This window comes from Jatropha curcas, chromosome 1 (genome assembly GCF_041381405.1).
Source record: "Jatropha curcas cultivar XTBG-Jc1 chromosome 1, XTBG_Jcur_1.0, whole genome shotgun sequence".
Classification (NCBI taxonomy): domain Eukaryota; kingdom Viridiplantae; phylum Streptophyta; class Magnoliopsida; order Malpighiales; family Euphorbiaceae; genus Jatropha; species Jatropha curcas.
The window spans coordinates 27,214,569-27,230,402 of record NC_143151.1 but is presented as its reverse complement, the minus strand read 5'-3'; the positions used below and the strand labels follow the sequence as shown (position 1 = coordinate 27,230,402).

At 30.6% G+C, this 15,834-nt stretch overlaps 3 protein-coding genes across 3 annotated transcripts; all 3 read left to right on the top strand.

Annotated features, from left to right (window-relative positions):
* Nucleotides 1-4,982: 4,982 nt before the first annotated feature.
* On the top strand, nt 4,983-5,648 carry LOC105643800 (SAUR-like auxin-responsive protein family). The gene has a single exon (XM_012229013.4). It carries the CDS (start codon nt 5,252-5,254, stop codon nt 5,555-5,557), a length of 306 nt encoding a protein of 101 aa, XP_012084403.1. The 5' UTR covers nt 4,983-5,251; the 3' UTR covers nt 5,558-5,648.
* A 4,026-nt stretch (nt 5,649-9,674) lies between these two features.
* LOC110010507 (auxin-responsive protein SAUR21) lies at nt 9,675-10,196 on the top strand. Its single transcript, XM_020683140.3, has one exon. The coding sequence runs from the start codon at nt 9,757-9,759 to the stop codon at nt 10,054-10,056; it is 300 nt and encodes a 99-aa protein (XP_020538799.1). The 5' UTR covers nt 9,675-9,756; the 3' UTR covers nt 10,057-10,196.
* A 4,327-nt stretch (nt 10,197-14,523) lies between these two features.
* Nucleotides 14,524-14,973, top strand: LOC105643799 (auxin-responsive protein SAUR21). The gene has a single exon (XM_020683112.2). It carries the CDS (start codon nt 14,524-14,526, stop codon nt 14,830-14,832), a length of 309 nt encoding a protein of 102 aa, XP_020538771.1. The 3' UTR covers nt 14,833-14,973.
* The last annotated feature ends 861 nt before the right edge of the window (nt 14,974-15,834 follow it).

Here is a 15,834-nt window from a genome sequence, read left to right as displayed (position 1 = left end):
ACCAACAGACATAAAATTGAATGTCCATTAACAATTTTGGATAGCACATTCAATCGATGGACATGTTGTTTCTACACATTTCTTTGTCTCTTAACACTACAGATTCAAAGTGGCCCCTTAATTCACAAAAACACCTAAAATCAAAGATATTTTACGTGCTTCCCTCAAAGAAAATCAAACCCTAATTCCGAAATTAACGTTGAAGGCAGATTCATGCATCTGTAGTACTTTAGTACCCCACAAAATGCACATCTGTATGGATTCCTTGTATTAAGTTCCTCTCTTATAAACTCATTTATATAGATGGGACAAAATTGTGCTCTACATCTCACTTTTCCTTCCTGTTCTTTAATTCCTTATTCTGTTAAGTAGCTTTATCCTACATTTCCAAGTTTTAAGGAGATACGTAAGTAGTTGTTTGAGTTTCTTACAGCTGGCCTGAAGTTTTTTGGTTACTATATACCTTGAATCCGACAATGAATATTGAGTTATCAACTATTTAGTTTTGTCTGAATTAACTATCTTCTTAACGTGGCATTCATTTGAAAATTTGATTCTTTTTTTTTTTTTTTTAACAATAAAGACACCAAGGTAATCATTCTGGATAATACGAGAGAGGTTTAGTGGAGGAGAAATCAGGGAGGATGTATCAAGAAGCAAACTATGGCCAAATGCAGTCAGTCAATCAAAAGAGTTTGCTGCCCAGCAAAGTGCTTTGTCCTAGAATTGAACTTGTGTTCTCTTGCATTGAACTTGTCCTAGAATTGATCAGCAGAGACAGATTGCAGAGCTTAGAGCGCATGTGATGCGGCTGTCCGGTGAGCCCGGTGATAGTACTTCTTCCTCTGATCTTGCGCCTGCTGCAGACCGAAATGTTTCGACGTCTCAGCAGCAGCCACTACCGGCTCCTGATCCCGATGCTGCAGACGATACCTTGGTCACCCCTCCTGGTGCTACATCACATCCAGCAGGTACTCCTCCCGGCGATCCGACATCGGGAGATCTGACATCGAATCCTGCAGATGAGCAGCAACGTAGATTTGATTTTAGTCCTTTTTAGTTTTTCATTTGTATTTTGATATTTTGTTCAGTACAATAAAAATTACATTTTTATATTGTTCTTGAATTGCGTGTGTGATATATATGTATATATGTCAATTTTCACAGGTGCGGAAAAATTATGGTTTTATAATAATATTTAATTTTTTTTTTCACTTTTGCGACCGATTTACGACCTATTTGATACCAAAAAATAAAATTTTAAATTTATTTTTTGCGACCGATTTGCGACCTATTTTAAAAATTGCGACAGATTTTTCTGCGACCAAATTTACGACAGAGTTTCCAAATCAACCACGACCAAAAATTGCGACCGATTATTCAAATTTGAGACCGATTATATCGGTCGCTCATTTGCGACCGATGACTTCGTCAGTCGCAAAAAACTTTTGCAACCAGGTAGTTTGTGACCGATATCTGTCGGTCGCTAAGTGAAATTAGCGACCGATATGTGCCATTTTGTGACCGATTTATCGGTCGCAAAATAACGTTTTTTTTGTAGTGCAGTAACTCTTAGTGACATTTGACCGATCTAGCTAGAAGCATAATACGTAATTTTTGGGTAGCATTTGGTACTTTGACTAGAGTTATCTTGACAAAATTAGTTATTTATATAGTTGTTTTATCAACATTTCATCTAATGTTGAATGGAGTAATGTTTTATAATCCATTTCTTCAAATTCTAAATACCAGTATAAATATTACGCCGCCGAATACCAAATAATAAGTTGACTATGTCAACATAATAAACATTATTGCCGAACAAAGCTAACTAGATTAAAACACTATATCTATATTTTATAGTGATCAATGACATATATTTATATTAGTGTTTAGAATTTGAATGAACTGACTATTCAATATTATTCCTTGTAATATTTAGTGAAACACTAATAAAATAACTGACAATTTTAGCACACTAAGGTATAACCTAATGATAAATGCATATACAACATGACATTTTTAAGACAGCTAAAAAATAAATAATTTTGCCAAAACAAACCATAATCCATGCCGGACTTGCACCTTTAATTGATATTTATTGCCAATTCTAACGCTCTAAAGAAATGGTGATAATTTTCTTTGATAATGTGACATTATCCAAATATATATAAAGTTTTTTAATTGTTTAATTCTTCAGTACTGATTCTTTCTATATGTATAAAAATGTGATAAAAAGATATATTTTTTTAAAAAAAAATAATGCCACAAATTCTTTCATTCAAATCTTGCAACAAACTCAATTAATGTGCAACTATGGTTACGTTGACCTCAAGTAGTCTTTAATGACTTATTGTTAAACAATATATATAGCATTTATGACTAAGAAATTAATAGTGTAAGCAGGAATGCATGCATGTCAAAATTCTGTGTCATTAATATAAATCTTTTTAAATAATTAATGAAATTTTTTCGATCTTTCCATTATACTATATCAATTCCATAACACTCGTCACATTTAAAAAATAATTTATTCTGAAATACTTCTTCTGGTTCAAAATATAAGTCGTTATATAAATCATTTTGAGTATTTTAAGGAGTAATAACTGATATTTTTTTAATATTACCCTTGTTTATATTAGATACAATAAATACTTTCACAAGTAACTACTGGTTTTGAAATAAAAGATAATTTGGTCAAATTACCCTTGGGTTTATTTTAATCTAGGAGAATTAATTGATTTCTTAATTGCTGTGCAAAAATTTTAAATGATTTATATTTTAGGACAGAGAGAGTACTTATCACATTTATAGTTTCAAAGAGTAATAAATTTTTTTTTCCATGTTTACGCTTGTATATGACCAATAATTCTTTGATGTTTAGATATAGGAGCATTGAATTAAAGGTATATAATATAGTCGATTTACTCAATAATTTATTTTAATTTAGACAAATTTAATTATTTTCTTAAAAGTACGTGAAATTTTAAATGTGACAAGTAGTATGGAACACACGTAATATATATTAAATACATTAACTATTAATAATGTGAAATAAATAGTAATTTAATCAAATTAATAAATATTTTATGACTCCATAGAAAAATTAAGCACTTCTTTAATCACGATAGAAAAATATTAAATCACTAATATTTATAAGGGATTGAGGAAGTACTAAAAATTATTAAATCAACCTCTTATAAATAAAATAAACAAAAAAATTTTTGAATAATTTTTATCAACCATGGTTTAGTCAGCTACTCGTTTTGTTATTAATAAAACCATTAATATTCAGCAAGTCTAAGTCAAAACGTTATGACATTAATTAATTAATTATGATATCATCTCTGAAACTTGTAGTTAGAAATATGACGAAAAAAACATTTAGAAATAAAAATGAGTAGTGCTACTATTAATTAATTATGATATCATGCGCTTTTATCTCTCATTTTAAAAGATTAAAAAAAATACTATTAATTATTTTTTAAAAAAATTTACCTTTATTTTTATTTAATACATTAATTATTTTTTCTAATTTCTTTAAACTCATATTACCGCCTTCCTCTTTTCCACTGGCAGATTAATAAAGAAGTTATATAATTTAATTATTTTCTTAATCACGGGACCAAATTTTTGAACCACAACGATTCATATGATTTCAGAAAGGAAAAAGAAATTTCAAGAAACGTTTTCTAAATAAAACCGTTTGGAATACGTAAAAGTAGGTGGTTCACGGTTTAATCTGCAGCCACCAATTAATATACGTGACATATGCTAATTTAAACCAAAAAAAAAAAAAGAGTAGGGACACAGAACTCATCCAGCAACTGGGGACTATAGTAGGGTAGTTGTTGGCTGCATAGCAGCCCACAGATAACACTAGCAGTCTAAGTTCAATGCTTCAGTACGTATGAATAACAGGCAAAACAATTTCGATTGAGACAACTCTTTTTATGCAAAAGCATGTTTGCACGCGTCAACGAGTCAATTTGGTTTTCATTGATTAGATTAGATCAGTACCTTCCACTGTATGTTTGTGTATACCTATATATTATTATTTTTGAAATTAAATCGGATCGGTGACTCACTGAATCATGACTTGACCAACTGAATTGAACTTAAAAAAATATATATACGTTCAAGTAACTTTTTGAAAAAAAAAAATTATATTATTGAAAAAAATCTAAAAATTTGCTTGTATTGTATGTTTTGCTATCAAAGCCAAAATTTTTAGACTTCACTTCTACGCTTGAACCATTTGTCTATTTTAATTTAGATATTTAAAGATTTTTCCCATTGACTTTAAATTCATACTAAGCTCTAAATTTCATTAAATCAAATTGAAATAGAACTGTTTGATTTAGTTTATTTTCGGTATCTATAAAATGATCATTTTAGCATGATCCTTATTTATATAATTTGAAAGAGGAGAACCAATTATGTAGCATCTACTTCAAGAGTTGAAGTATTTTATAAATCTTTTATAAAAGCTACCCGTATTAACAGGATAAAACCAAAATTTAAATAGAAGGGAGCAAATCGTATGGCACACAAGTTAAGGGGGTCAAAAATGGCATGAGTGCTTTGAAAATAACCAAAAACAAGGTTCTCACACCTTGAATTTGTACAACAATTTTAACTTTTTTCTTTTTTTTTTTTTTTTTTAAAGAGAAGGGGTACAGTTACCCATGTTACCCTACACCTAGCTTCGTCCTTTGTAATAGATAGCAGCTAATTTGCGTTTTAACCAGATGAACAGGCCAATCCTGTTCCATTTAAAAAAAAAAAAAAAAAAAAAAAAAACTCCTACTGTATATCCATTTATAAAGCAAGAGAGAAAGAGAGCGCACTGCTAGCTGTCAGGACGGAGCCTGTGGTGGATACGGTTTGGGCCGTGTTTGGCTTCTTTTTTATACTACAGAACTACAAATATAGAAATATTTATATATATACACACACACACATTTGCACCTCTCTTTTGGTCTTAAAGGTGGTAGGGCATGTTATGTCTAGTAACAAACAAAGCATACCATGTGAAAGTTCAACAAGTCCTTCACCTGATGTGTTCCTTAATATTCTTCAATAACCTCTCAATATTCACCATCTCATTCTCACCTTCATATCACATATCCATTTCTTTATAGCAGCTAGGTTTAGAAGCTCCTATATATACCCAAGTAACAGAGACATACATTTCAAGCCAAAGTAAATCATTCCAAACAAAATTAGCTAGACTTATCATTTTCCTGAAATGGGTATTCAACTGATGGGGATAGCTCATGCCAAACAAAAGCTTCAACGCAGTCTTTCAGCGAAAATCGCAAGCGTTTTGGCTACTAGTAGTAATAGTGTTCCTAAAGGCCACATTGCTGTTTACGTTGGAGATGGGTATAGAAAGAGATTTGTAATTCCAATATCGTTTTTGAACCATCCTTTGTTCTTGGATTTGCTTCATAAAGCAGAAGAAGAGTTTGGATTTGATCATCCAATGGGCGGTCTTACGTTACCTTGCACTGAAGAGTATTTCATTACTCTAACTTCAGTTTTAAGTTCATAAACAAACAATTTGAGACGACTAAGTCTGTCTCATTTTTTGTTTTTCTTCATCTTATTCTTCTTGGATAAATTAATTAGTTCAGTTTCATTTAGATGTTATATATGATTTGTAAATTATCAATTGTTTCTGTTGTAGAATTTTTGATAAGAACTTGTTTTTTATTACTATAAAAATTCAAACTTTTACCAAGCATATATATAATCTTTTACCTTCTTGTGTGTGTGTGTCCGCGTACACGCAAATATTTTGGCGTATGATTTCATAATCTGAAGTACGTCGGCTGGCTTATGATCAGGTTATTGACACAAAAATGGAGCAGAAAACATTTATTTTGTAAACATTGTTTTACATATTTTGATATTTAAGGTTGTTATATCTAATTGATCAACTACGACATTGAAATTTGTAATTCTGGACAGTAAGTAGTTTTTATACATTAGAAAATTTAAAAGTTGTACACTGTTAGTGTTTAAATTTCTCATGCGTTCTACTACATTTAGCGTATATGTCACCCATATATCAAGTTAATTCAACAAAAGTATTTGGTACGATAAGGCAGGGAAAAATATAAAATAATAAATAAATTATGAAATTTTATTTTCAAATAATATTAACTATTTATTTAGTATATGGGTGATGTTGATGAAGGTAAGTACATGTGCCAAGTATTTTTGAATTAAAGAATATATATGCTTCTTAACACATGATATAGATACCGCTTGCCAGAAGCACAGTCCAATAGGTAGGTAGCACATGTTTTGAAATTTAAATTTGGGCTGAATCTATAGTCAGTGGCGGGCCAACGATTCTATTCTTGTGTAGAAATGGAAATGGGACAGGTATTTAGATTACCATTCCGCTCCAATCCGTTCAACTAAAATAAAATAGTTATACGTGAGTTTGAGATAAATATAAATAATGAAATTATTACTTGCAATGGATATATTAAGGTATGGGTATAAGACTCTGTATACCCGTTATAATAAACGATTTGAATATGGGTATCTATATATACCCTATCCATTTTTTAATAAAAATATATATTTATTAAACGAATTTGGATTGTGATAATTTATAATTTATGGATGTCTATCCATTGGGTTTGAGACGGATAAAATTTTAAAAAGATGCGGATACTGATAGTTCAAAATTTTCGGGTATTCGCGCTATTTTTATCTCTAGTCTTGTGGCTAGTAAAAGCCGAATCAGATTGACTAGGCCGGTCGGATCTAGATTTTGATTATGGTCGACGCTGCTTTTCAATTAAATACTGGCCATAATATTTTGTTGTTTCTAGAAAACGGAATTTGAAACCAAAATTAGTGGTTTTGACCAATTTGATCGGTTTTTAATTGTTTAGATCGGTTCCTGCCTTCCTGGTGAAATATAAAGTCGGTTCGTTTGAAGAGTAATAGTCTACTTGTCTAATTAAAAATTATGGGTCCATGATTTTAGTGTCAATAAAGTCAAAAAAAAATATCATTTTCTTCAATTTTAAGCTTCTTTTTGACGTACGAGACCCATCTTCAAGAAAAAGAATATACATATATCCTAAACTCTTGTTGTTCATAACAGTAACAGCAGTCGCATCTCGAGTGAATTTCAAATTCTTTCTTTATCTATTAATTAAAATATTTAAATCTTTGTTTAATTAATTAAAATTAGGGTTAAATTGAAACTCCATAATCATATTTGGTAGAGAAAAAATAATCTGTAAAAATATCCTAACATCTCAAATATGACATAATTTTTTTTATTAAACAATTTTTTAAAACACAAATTTTAATACTTGAATAGATTATTATTTTAAAATAAATTTCATAACTAAGTGGTATAATTATTCTTTTCACTTATATAAGAAATAAAATCTCAACTTTGAGACCTCTCCTTTACAATAATTTTTACCAATTTGGTAAGTGAGGGAAATGATTACCACTTTTTGTATAGTCCAATATATTTTTTTAGCTCATTAAACCTCCTATCGAATAAATAAATAAATACATAAATTTCATTGCAAACGAAATGTGATTTATCATTAAAATAGATGTCAAATGGAAACGTGAATAAAAGAAATTCATAAAGCTTACTTTTGAAAGTACCATATGATAAATTTGGTATTATTATAATTTACTTTTTATCAGGCCAAAAATAAAGTTGCTATTATTATTATTATCATCATCAAAATCTATAAAATGAACATTTATGAACAAAAAAAAAAGTAAATCAAATTAAGAAAGCATAAAAAAAAAAAACACAAATTAAAGAGTAAGTCAACTATAAGAAGTGTTTGGATGAGAAATGACAATGACAAAATCATGCTTAGGACATGGAATTGTGAGACCAAAAATTAGATCATTGAAACCCAAATCTTCTTCAGGTTGACATGACAATTTCTGAAATGGATGCTTCAAAAGGAAGTTGGAACTTCAAATTGCTTCTTCTATTTCTGTCCAACATAAATCACAAAATGCCTTTGGGAATTGGGAACCGGATGGTTGTTGCAAATATTGATGTTTTAGACTTTGTGTTGATAACTCCTTAATACTACCCATATTCCAATGACACCGCTATTCTTGTTTTCAATTAACCTTTAACATTGACTACGTACTATATCAAGGATAAGATCATAAGACATATATATCCTGTGTGCATGGAAACAAAAAGTTTTAATTTGATGACTGTGAATTCAAGAAAGCTAAATATGATTTTTTTTTTTTTTTTTTTTTTTGGGGGGGGGGGGGGGGCTAAAAATACATATATATATATATATATATATATATATACACAAAATATACAAGCACAGAGGTATATCTACGCAGTTAGTGGATATTTTTTCTTCTTTTTTCTCCTAAAGAAAAATGATAAGATAACTTAGGACATTGATCGTTGCACGGCAGCAAGCAACTTGTACTTTGTCCTTCACGACCCAACTTGGGTGTGTAAGGTCCCACAATAGGAAATTATCAAAACACTGCTAAAAATAGAATATAAACTAACTGGTCACAAATATAATAAAATTCTTCTAGACTCTATGGGCTTTTTAGCATTTTCTTGGCGCCAACTTGCTGATTTTATTGGCTGCTAGATCCGGAAAACCATCGCACATCTAGCTGCAGAATTTCTAAAACTCTGAACTTGATAATATATATATATACATATATCTTGATTCTTGAATCTTGATAAGGAATTTTACAAGTCTATGTCTATCTCTCAATCTTGACATCAGCATATCAAAACGCACGTGCATCTGCTTATCCCATTATTATCACCTAGGAGTCAATATTGCAGGTACATGCATGAGAACCGTAATTATTATAATTGGAACTCAGAGTAAATAGCAACTATATATGTATATACATGTAGGCATTTTGAGGGTTAGTAATAATCTAAACAGTAATGCATGTGCTTGAATTATTGCCCCAGAAAAATGGTACTAACAAAATATATGTAACATAACATTTGCTGCAACAAAACATTGATTTAAGATATTATAATTTATGAAACCCAATATCATAACACCTATGTCCAAACCCCAGCTAGATTGACGGTTTCACTTGTAGTTGTGGTATTGTAGTAATTAGCAATCTCCACATGCTGAGTAATTGATCGCCTCAAGGAATGTAAATCAGCCAAGCTCAAACCTATTTGCATGAAGCTGGACTTGATAGAATTTAGTTGAATTTGAACTTGACTTGAGGTTTAAGTTTAACTTGTAAAATCTAGTTTGGCTCAAGGTTCATAAAGCCTAAAATAGATTGATAAAGCTAAATGATATTTCAAGCTCATTCAAATCTAATTTTTTTAAACTTTTTTAAAGTTGAGATTCAGCAACTTGCAAACCTGTTCAACTCGTTTACACTCTATTTGATCTCTTATGATATACTAGTATCTCCACATGCAGTAATTGTTGGCCGTCACTTGATCCAGCTACCTGTGTACGGCCATCTGTTTTGGAGATAACATTAATTCTAGACTTAAAACATAGCCCATGTGCACAAATCCTAACAAGCTAACAGCCAATCTGCTGACGACAATACCCCCCACCGCTTTCCCAACTGGTAAGTATGGCACTCCACTCCACAAACCTCTAAAACCCTATAAATACAAACCAACACAATAGCCAAATCCAAAAAACCCAACTTCCTCTCACTATTCGAAAGACTTGGATTAAAGTTTTCATCTTTTTGACCATCTAAATAATGGGTATTCGCTTGCGATCAATGTTTCCTAGTGTAAAGCAAATACTTCAAGGGAAATATGTTCTTTCAAGAAATGATCAATCGGAGGTGCCAAGAGGACACCTTGCTGTTTACGTTGGAGAGCAGCAGAAGAAGCGATTTGTAGTACCAATATCTTACTTACGTCACCCTTCTTTTCAAGATTTACTTAAACGAGCTGAGGAAGAGTTTGGCTTTGATCATCCAATGGGTGGGCTTACAATTCCTTGCAAAGAAGATGCCTTCCTTGATCTAACTTCTAATTTACTTGCATCGTCATAAAGAGGAAGAGTTTTGTATATGTACTGAAACAAATTTCAGTGTCTGATCTCAGTTTTGTATTATCTTTCATTTTTGGTAGAAAGATAATTATTGGTTTAATTAGTATAATTAATTATATTCGACACTACAGCTTTTTATAAGCTTCGGCAATTCTATTTGCTCAATGCTTGTCCTATAAAAGGAGCTACAAAGGAAGAAAAGGCATTTCTAATAAACCAAATAAAAGATAGTACTACAAGTACAAGCAATATGCAAAATTTGTTTTTTTGGATGGATACTCCATTAAGTAGGATGTTCATCAAACTAAGAAGCATTAACTTGAAGACGATGATTTTGATGTTAAAACTGGATCTTATTAGCTGATATGGACTAGCTCTAAGATATGAATATTATCTCTTTTTTTGTTCGGTATAAACAATCAGTTTTATATCAAACTCCGCTCTTCGCCTCTTTCTGCAAGTGTGTTTAGTGGCGATAAAATCTAAGAATTCTTTCTAAGTGACCTGGTACATTGCCAATTGAACCTTAAGTCCTAGGTATGAATATCATCTCTTTGATTAACAAAAATATCTTACATAATAAACACAATCCTAAACCACATTCCAAAGCCGTAAAGTCCATTGGATATCTTACGACAAGAATTGTTAACCCATAATAAAAGGATATGCAATTTCAATTAGAGTTTCTAATTTCAAGCCCAAACTAGCACACCAATTCTATCCTGTACATTTTCAAAAAAGAAATTTAATAAAAAAATAATTTTTAAAAATTGAAAAAAAAAAAAGAAAGCAAATATAATGGACATTTTACTGAAACAAACAATGAAACCTTTTTTTTTTTTTTTTTGCTAGAGATACTATGGACGGAGCTATATATATTACACTGCTATAATTATAGTAGACTTAAACTCAATACATCGACTCACTACAAGTTAATGGTCGGTCCAAGCCCATTGAGGGCAAACCATAATGGGTACAAAATACTTTATTATTGAAAATTGGGAGGGGGAATAGGACCTAACACCTTTTGATCCTAGGGCATCACTCCTTGATATTAGGCTAAGGAATCATTTGCAACAAACAATGGATTTTAGCATTTAATTTTTTTATTTTTAGGATAATAGGAGGCAAAATTAATTATTTTAAAAGTTGTTAATTGTTTTAGTAACTGTCAGTTATTTTATTAATATTTCATCAAATATTAAAATGAGTAACTTTCTATAATTCACTCTATCAAACACTATATACTAGTATTAATGCTATGACCGAACACTATAAATAATAAAAAAAGTCAAAACACTAAAAGTTATGTCAAAAATTACTGCTAAACATGACTAATATCTAGAATTGACTTTTTATTTTGATTCATGTACTTCTCAAACCATTATTAAATTATTCTACAATAATTTCTGTACACATAAATCCTTTTTTTTATGGCAGCTACGAATAGGTCTGCCCCTGGGTAAGATTGTATTACAGGTTAATCTTCACAACTTATACTCAACCCATTCCTCTACCCAATTAAAGCTAAAGGATTTATATTAAATTAGAAAATTTATAAAAAAATAAATAAAATACATCATAATTTAAATCCTTGACTAATGAAGGAAGTAAGCATATTTACTTATCAACTCCAAGAAGCCTTCATTAACTGCAATAAAACAAGCTTAGCACCTACTTTTTGAAAATCATAAAAGATTGACTCCATTCGATTCAGGCTGAAGTCAGAAGACATTAATGTGTTCATATTGAGACAAAGACTCATCCAATGTACTGTGTATTGCCTGCATTGAAGAACAGCATCACAAGGATTTGCTTGTACATGTAGTAACCAAGCTTAGCATACCACAAGCTTTGTTCTTATAATATATAGTTTCTGTTTAGGGTTTTTATTTGGGTTAATGAAACATGTAGGGTTGGTAATATATGGTTATTGTTTCTTTGTGGACCCTTAACTATTTATTCTAACTATTATCTACAGGAAAATGTTGGAGCAAGTAGTTAATTAGTTCTTGCACAAGACTTGCTACTACATAGAAGTCATCATATAGATAATAGTTAAAAAGATGCTATTTTGCACGAAATATCCAAATTATGAATGAAATTATAAATTAGAGGCCTTATAATTAGATTTTGAAAATAAAAGTCATCATATGTTAAGTTGACTATAACTAAAGGATCAATTTATATTTTTCCTTTCCCACAAAACAAAAGTTGTTTCAAATAACTTTCTTTTGATCTTCATTCCAAAATGAAATAGAAAACTCAATATGAGACAAAGGATATATTTTTAAGTCTTTAGTCCCTCAAATATCATATTTTTTTAATAAATAGTTAAGTATAAAGGTTATCTCAATTGTTAAATAGTTTATTCCATTAGGATTCAAATTACTACAACTTCTAGCTACATGATTTGCATATGCATATGAAACAAAATGGAGCCAACAAGTTTATGAAGTAGGAATAATACCATCATATACTAACTAGAGGATCCAAAGGGTCCCACAATAGATACTACCACCACCTATAAAAATCTCTTCTAACTGATGTTTATGGTTATTGTGATGAGTTAGTTACTTCCAGATCCAAGAATATATATATATATATATAGAGAGAGAGAGAGAGAGGCTGTTGTTCAATGTATTTGCCCATACCAATATAACTATTAGTCATGTGCTTACCATATCATTCTATCCTAAATGGAGGCATATATAAAGTACTTGTTTGTAATGCAACTTCACATGTTCCTTTTTTTTTTTTTTTTTTTTGGAAGGTTTTATTTGGAATTAGGTGCACGTGCCTTTTCAAATTATTATGATGCAATTTGACCTTAGAAGGAGATATTAATTTTGTCATTTAGATTTTGGATTGGGTATTATTTAAGTATTTATATCCTTCCCCAAATGCCTAAATCCATATCTCAATGCTTGAATTTTCTTCCTTTGAATCACCTCTCATTTTCACTTTGCGACCTACCTGCATTCTACTAGAAGACTCAATTGGGTTTTTGGTAGGAATATTTGAAAGCTGATTTTCTTGTATACATGTATTCTTCTTTAACCCTCCAATTATTCCAAATGTCTCCTTCCCTGACGATGGAAGCCACAAGTTTTTCATGCCAAAAAGCACCAACCCAACTGCTGTTATGGCAAAAGGCAATCTTATTAATTTTGGCTCGACAACTGCTATTATGGGCAGCTAGACTGCTCAACTATAGGTCAATCGGTTCAATTGGGTTGTCTTTCTTAAATTGTTAAAAGTAAAACCGGTCAGATTGTGAGGTTGATTTACCAGTTTTCCGAGTTGACCTGACGGGTCAGATCAGGTTTAATACCTACGCCAAAAAGCAACAAAAATTTTTTTTTATTTTTTTATTGGTTAAACAAAAAAAAAAAAAAAAAAAAAAAAAAAAAAAAAAAAACACATTTAGACAATTATTAATTAGATAGCAAGTTATAAACCTGATATGCACTACCAAATGCCATGACTTTCTGATGTGTTCAGATGGGAAAACAGATACAATTCAAGCCTTGAATCACATTATTTTATAATTCAAACATTAAATAATAAAACTGAAAAATTATTCCAGTTGTATCAATAATTTGTTAGCTAATCACAATCATTGTAGTATCCCAGCCTGATGTCCTTCGTTATTAAAAAGTTTATCTATTTAAACACTTAACAATTAAAAAAATTCTGACAAAATCAACAAATTAAAAAGTCCATACATATCCAACAATATAATTTTCCTATATATATAATTTTCCCAAGTTAGTCTTGGTATGCAGTGATATAATTCCTAAATTTACCTGCATGGCTAGACCTTGTCCTGTTGCCACCATCATGAGAAGACTCAAGTAGATGAGTTGAATCAATTTGCGGTTCAATCAGCGAAAATAAATTACATCTCTGAGAAAACTTTATTTATCTATAAAGTTAGAGGTTGTACAGGAAAACTTTACCTAAACATCTTCAAAACACTTATGCTAAACAAACAGAAAAAATCACATTGTGCTATTTCTTATAAATTTCAAGCCAAACCTCCTATATGAAATACTGAAGTGGCTTTAAAATTATTTTTTAAGAAAAAAAACTGAAAATAGAACATAGGTCCCATTTCATAAATCTCATCCTAGTCACAATAAGATTGGTGTGCATATGGGAGAAAGAGTGTGTGAGATGCTTATATATGTTTGATTGATGATGTTACATTGTTACTGAGGGAGTCCTGTTTTGAAGCATTAGAAAGGACACACAGGCTGAGATGTATATTTATTTCAGACCATAACTTTCCAAGAATCAAGTGGGCCTCCTCCATCCCTATAGCTGTTCAAAACAGCTAGCTATATATGTATCAACATAAGCCAATTCAGCAAAGCCATGTGATCACCTTCTTGTGGGATCCCATTAATCTGCTTCTATAAATACCTGACTCCAAGTTTCTGAATTTTCAAGGTCTTGCTCTTGCATGTGCATATTCAAAATGCCTTCTAAATTAATATTCAGTGCTAAGCAAATTCTTAAAAGATCACACACTAATTTTCTGACAAGAAATCAATCGGCCAATGTCCCAAAAGGCCACATTGCAATATATGTTGGAGAATATCAGAAGAAACGTTTCATTGTTCCAATTTCATATATAAATCATCCTTTGTTTGTTGATTTGCTTAATCGTGCTGAAGAAGAGTTTGGATTCAATCATCCAATGGGTGGCCTCACGATTCCTTGTCAAGAACATGTATTCATTGATCTCACTTCTCGATTGCAAACCTCATGAAAAATTAATAATTTCAAAGATTTTTTATGGAGTTTTTTTTTTTTTTTTTTCCTTTCTTTCATGAATTCCTACTGGGAAGAGAAGAAAGGATTTGTAATCTTATTATGCATAGGGTTTTTCACATGTTTAGTCAGAATAGAAGACAGGGATATGTAAATTATAGTCTTTTTTTTTTTTTTTTTCCTTTTGAGAGATCAAGGTTTTTTTTTGTAGTGAGTAGTACTGGAATGTAATATAACATAATCAAATGTATTTTTTATATATTATTTTAGTAATGAAATGTATTTAATGTAAGGTATGAACTTCAAATTTGTAACCATAACAACCAACCAGGTGGTGGTCTGATTGATCTTTTCACTTATGTGAGGAGTGAGAAGTCTCGAATTTAAATCCTCTCAATCACAATTGTTGTCACCAGTTGAGTGAGCCAAGGAGAGGGTTACCCATATAGTGTTATTTTGGTCCATAAAAGCCTTAATACATTAAAAAGCAAATTCATAACCATAACAAATTCAACTCCATAAAATGTAATCAATTATAATTATATATATATATATATATCACAAGTGTCCCTAATTCATCTTCAGACCCATAAGAAAATGGCTTCCAGCAAAAATTTTATCCATTCGCCTATAAGATTGCAAACTTTTTAAAATATAAACTATTTTTAAGTTCTCATTCACACCTGTAATCAAGATTGAATAATTTCTGGACGTGGAATTAGAATTTCATATACCAAAATATTTAAAGATGGAAGTTGACCACCATCTTTTTTTTCTTTTCTTTTTTTCTTTTTTTCAGGAAATTTGGACCATCATCCTTGCTAACCCTTTAGTTAATGATTAAAATGGTAAATTGCTACCAAAGGTAGTGCGGGTTAGATCAACAAAAGTGAATTACTTTCTGAAGTAAACATATCTAAAAATAGGGGGTGAAGATATTTTAGTAAAAAACGGACAAATTAAGCCGAATTGAATTAATTCGGTTATTTGGTTTTCAGTT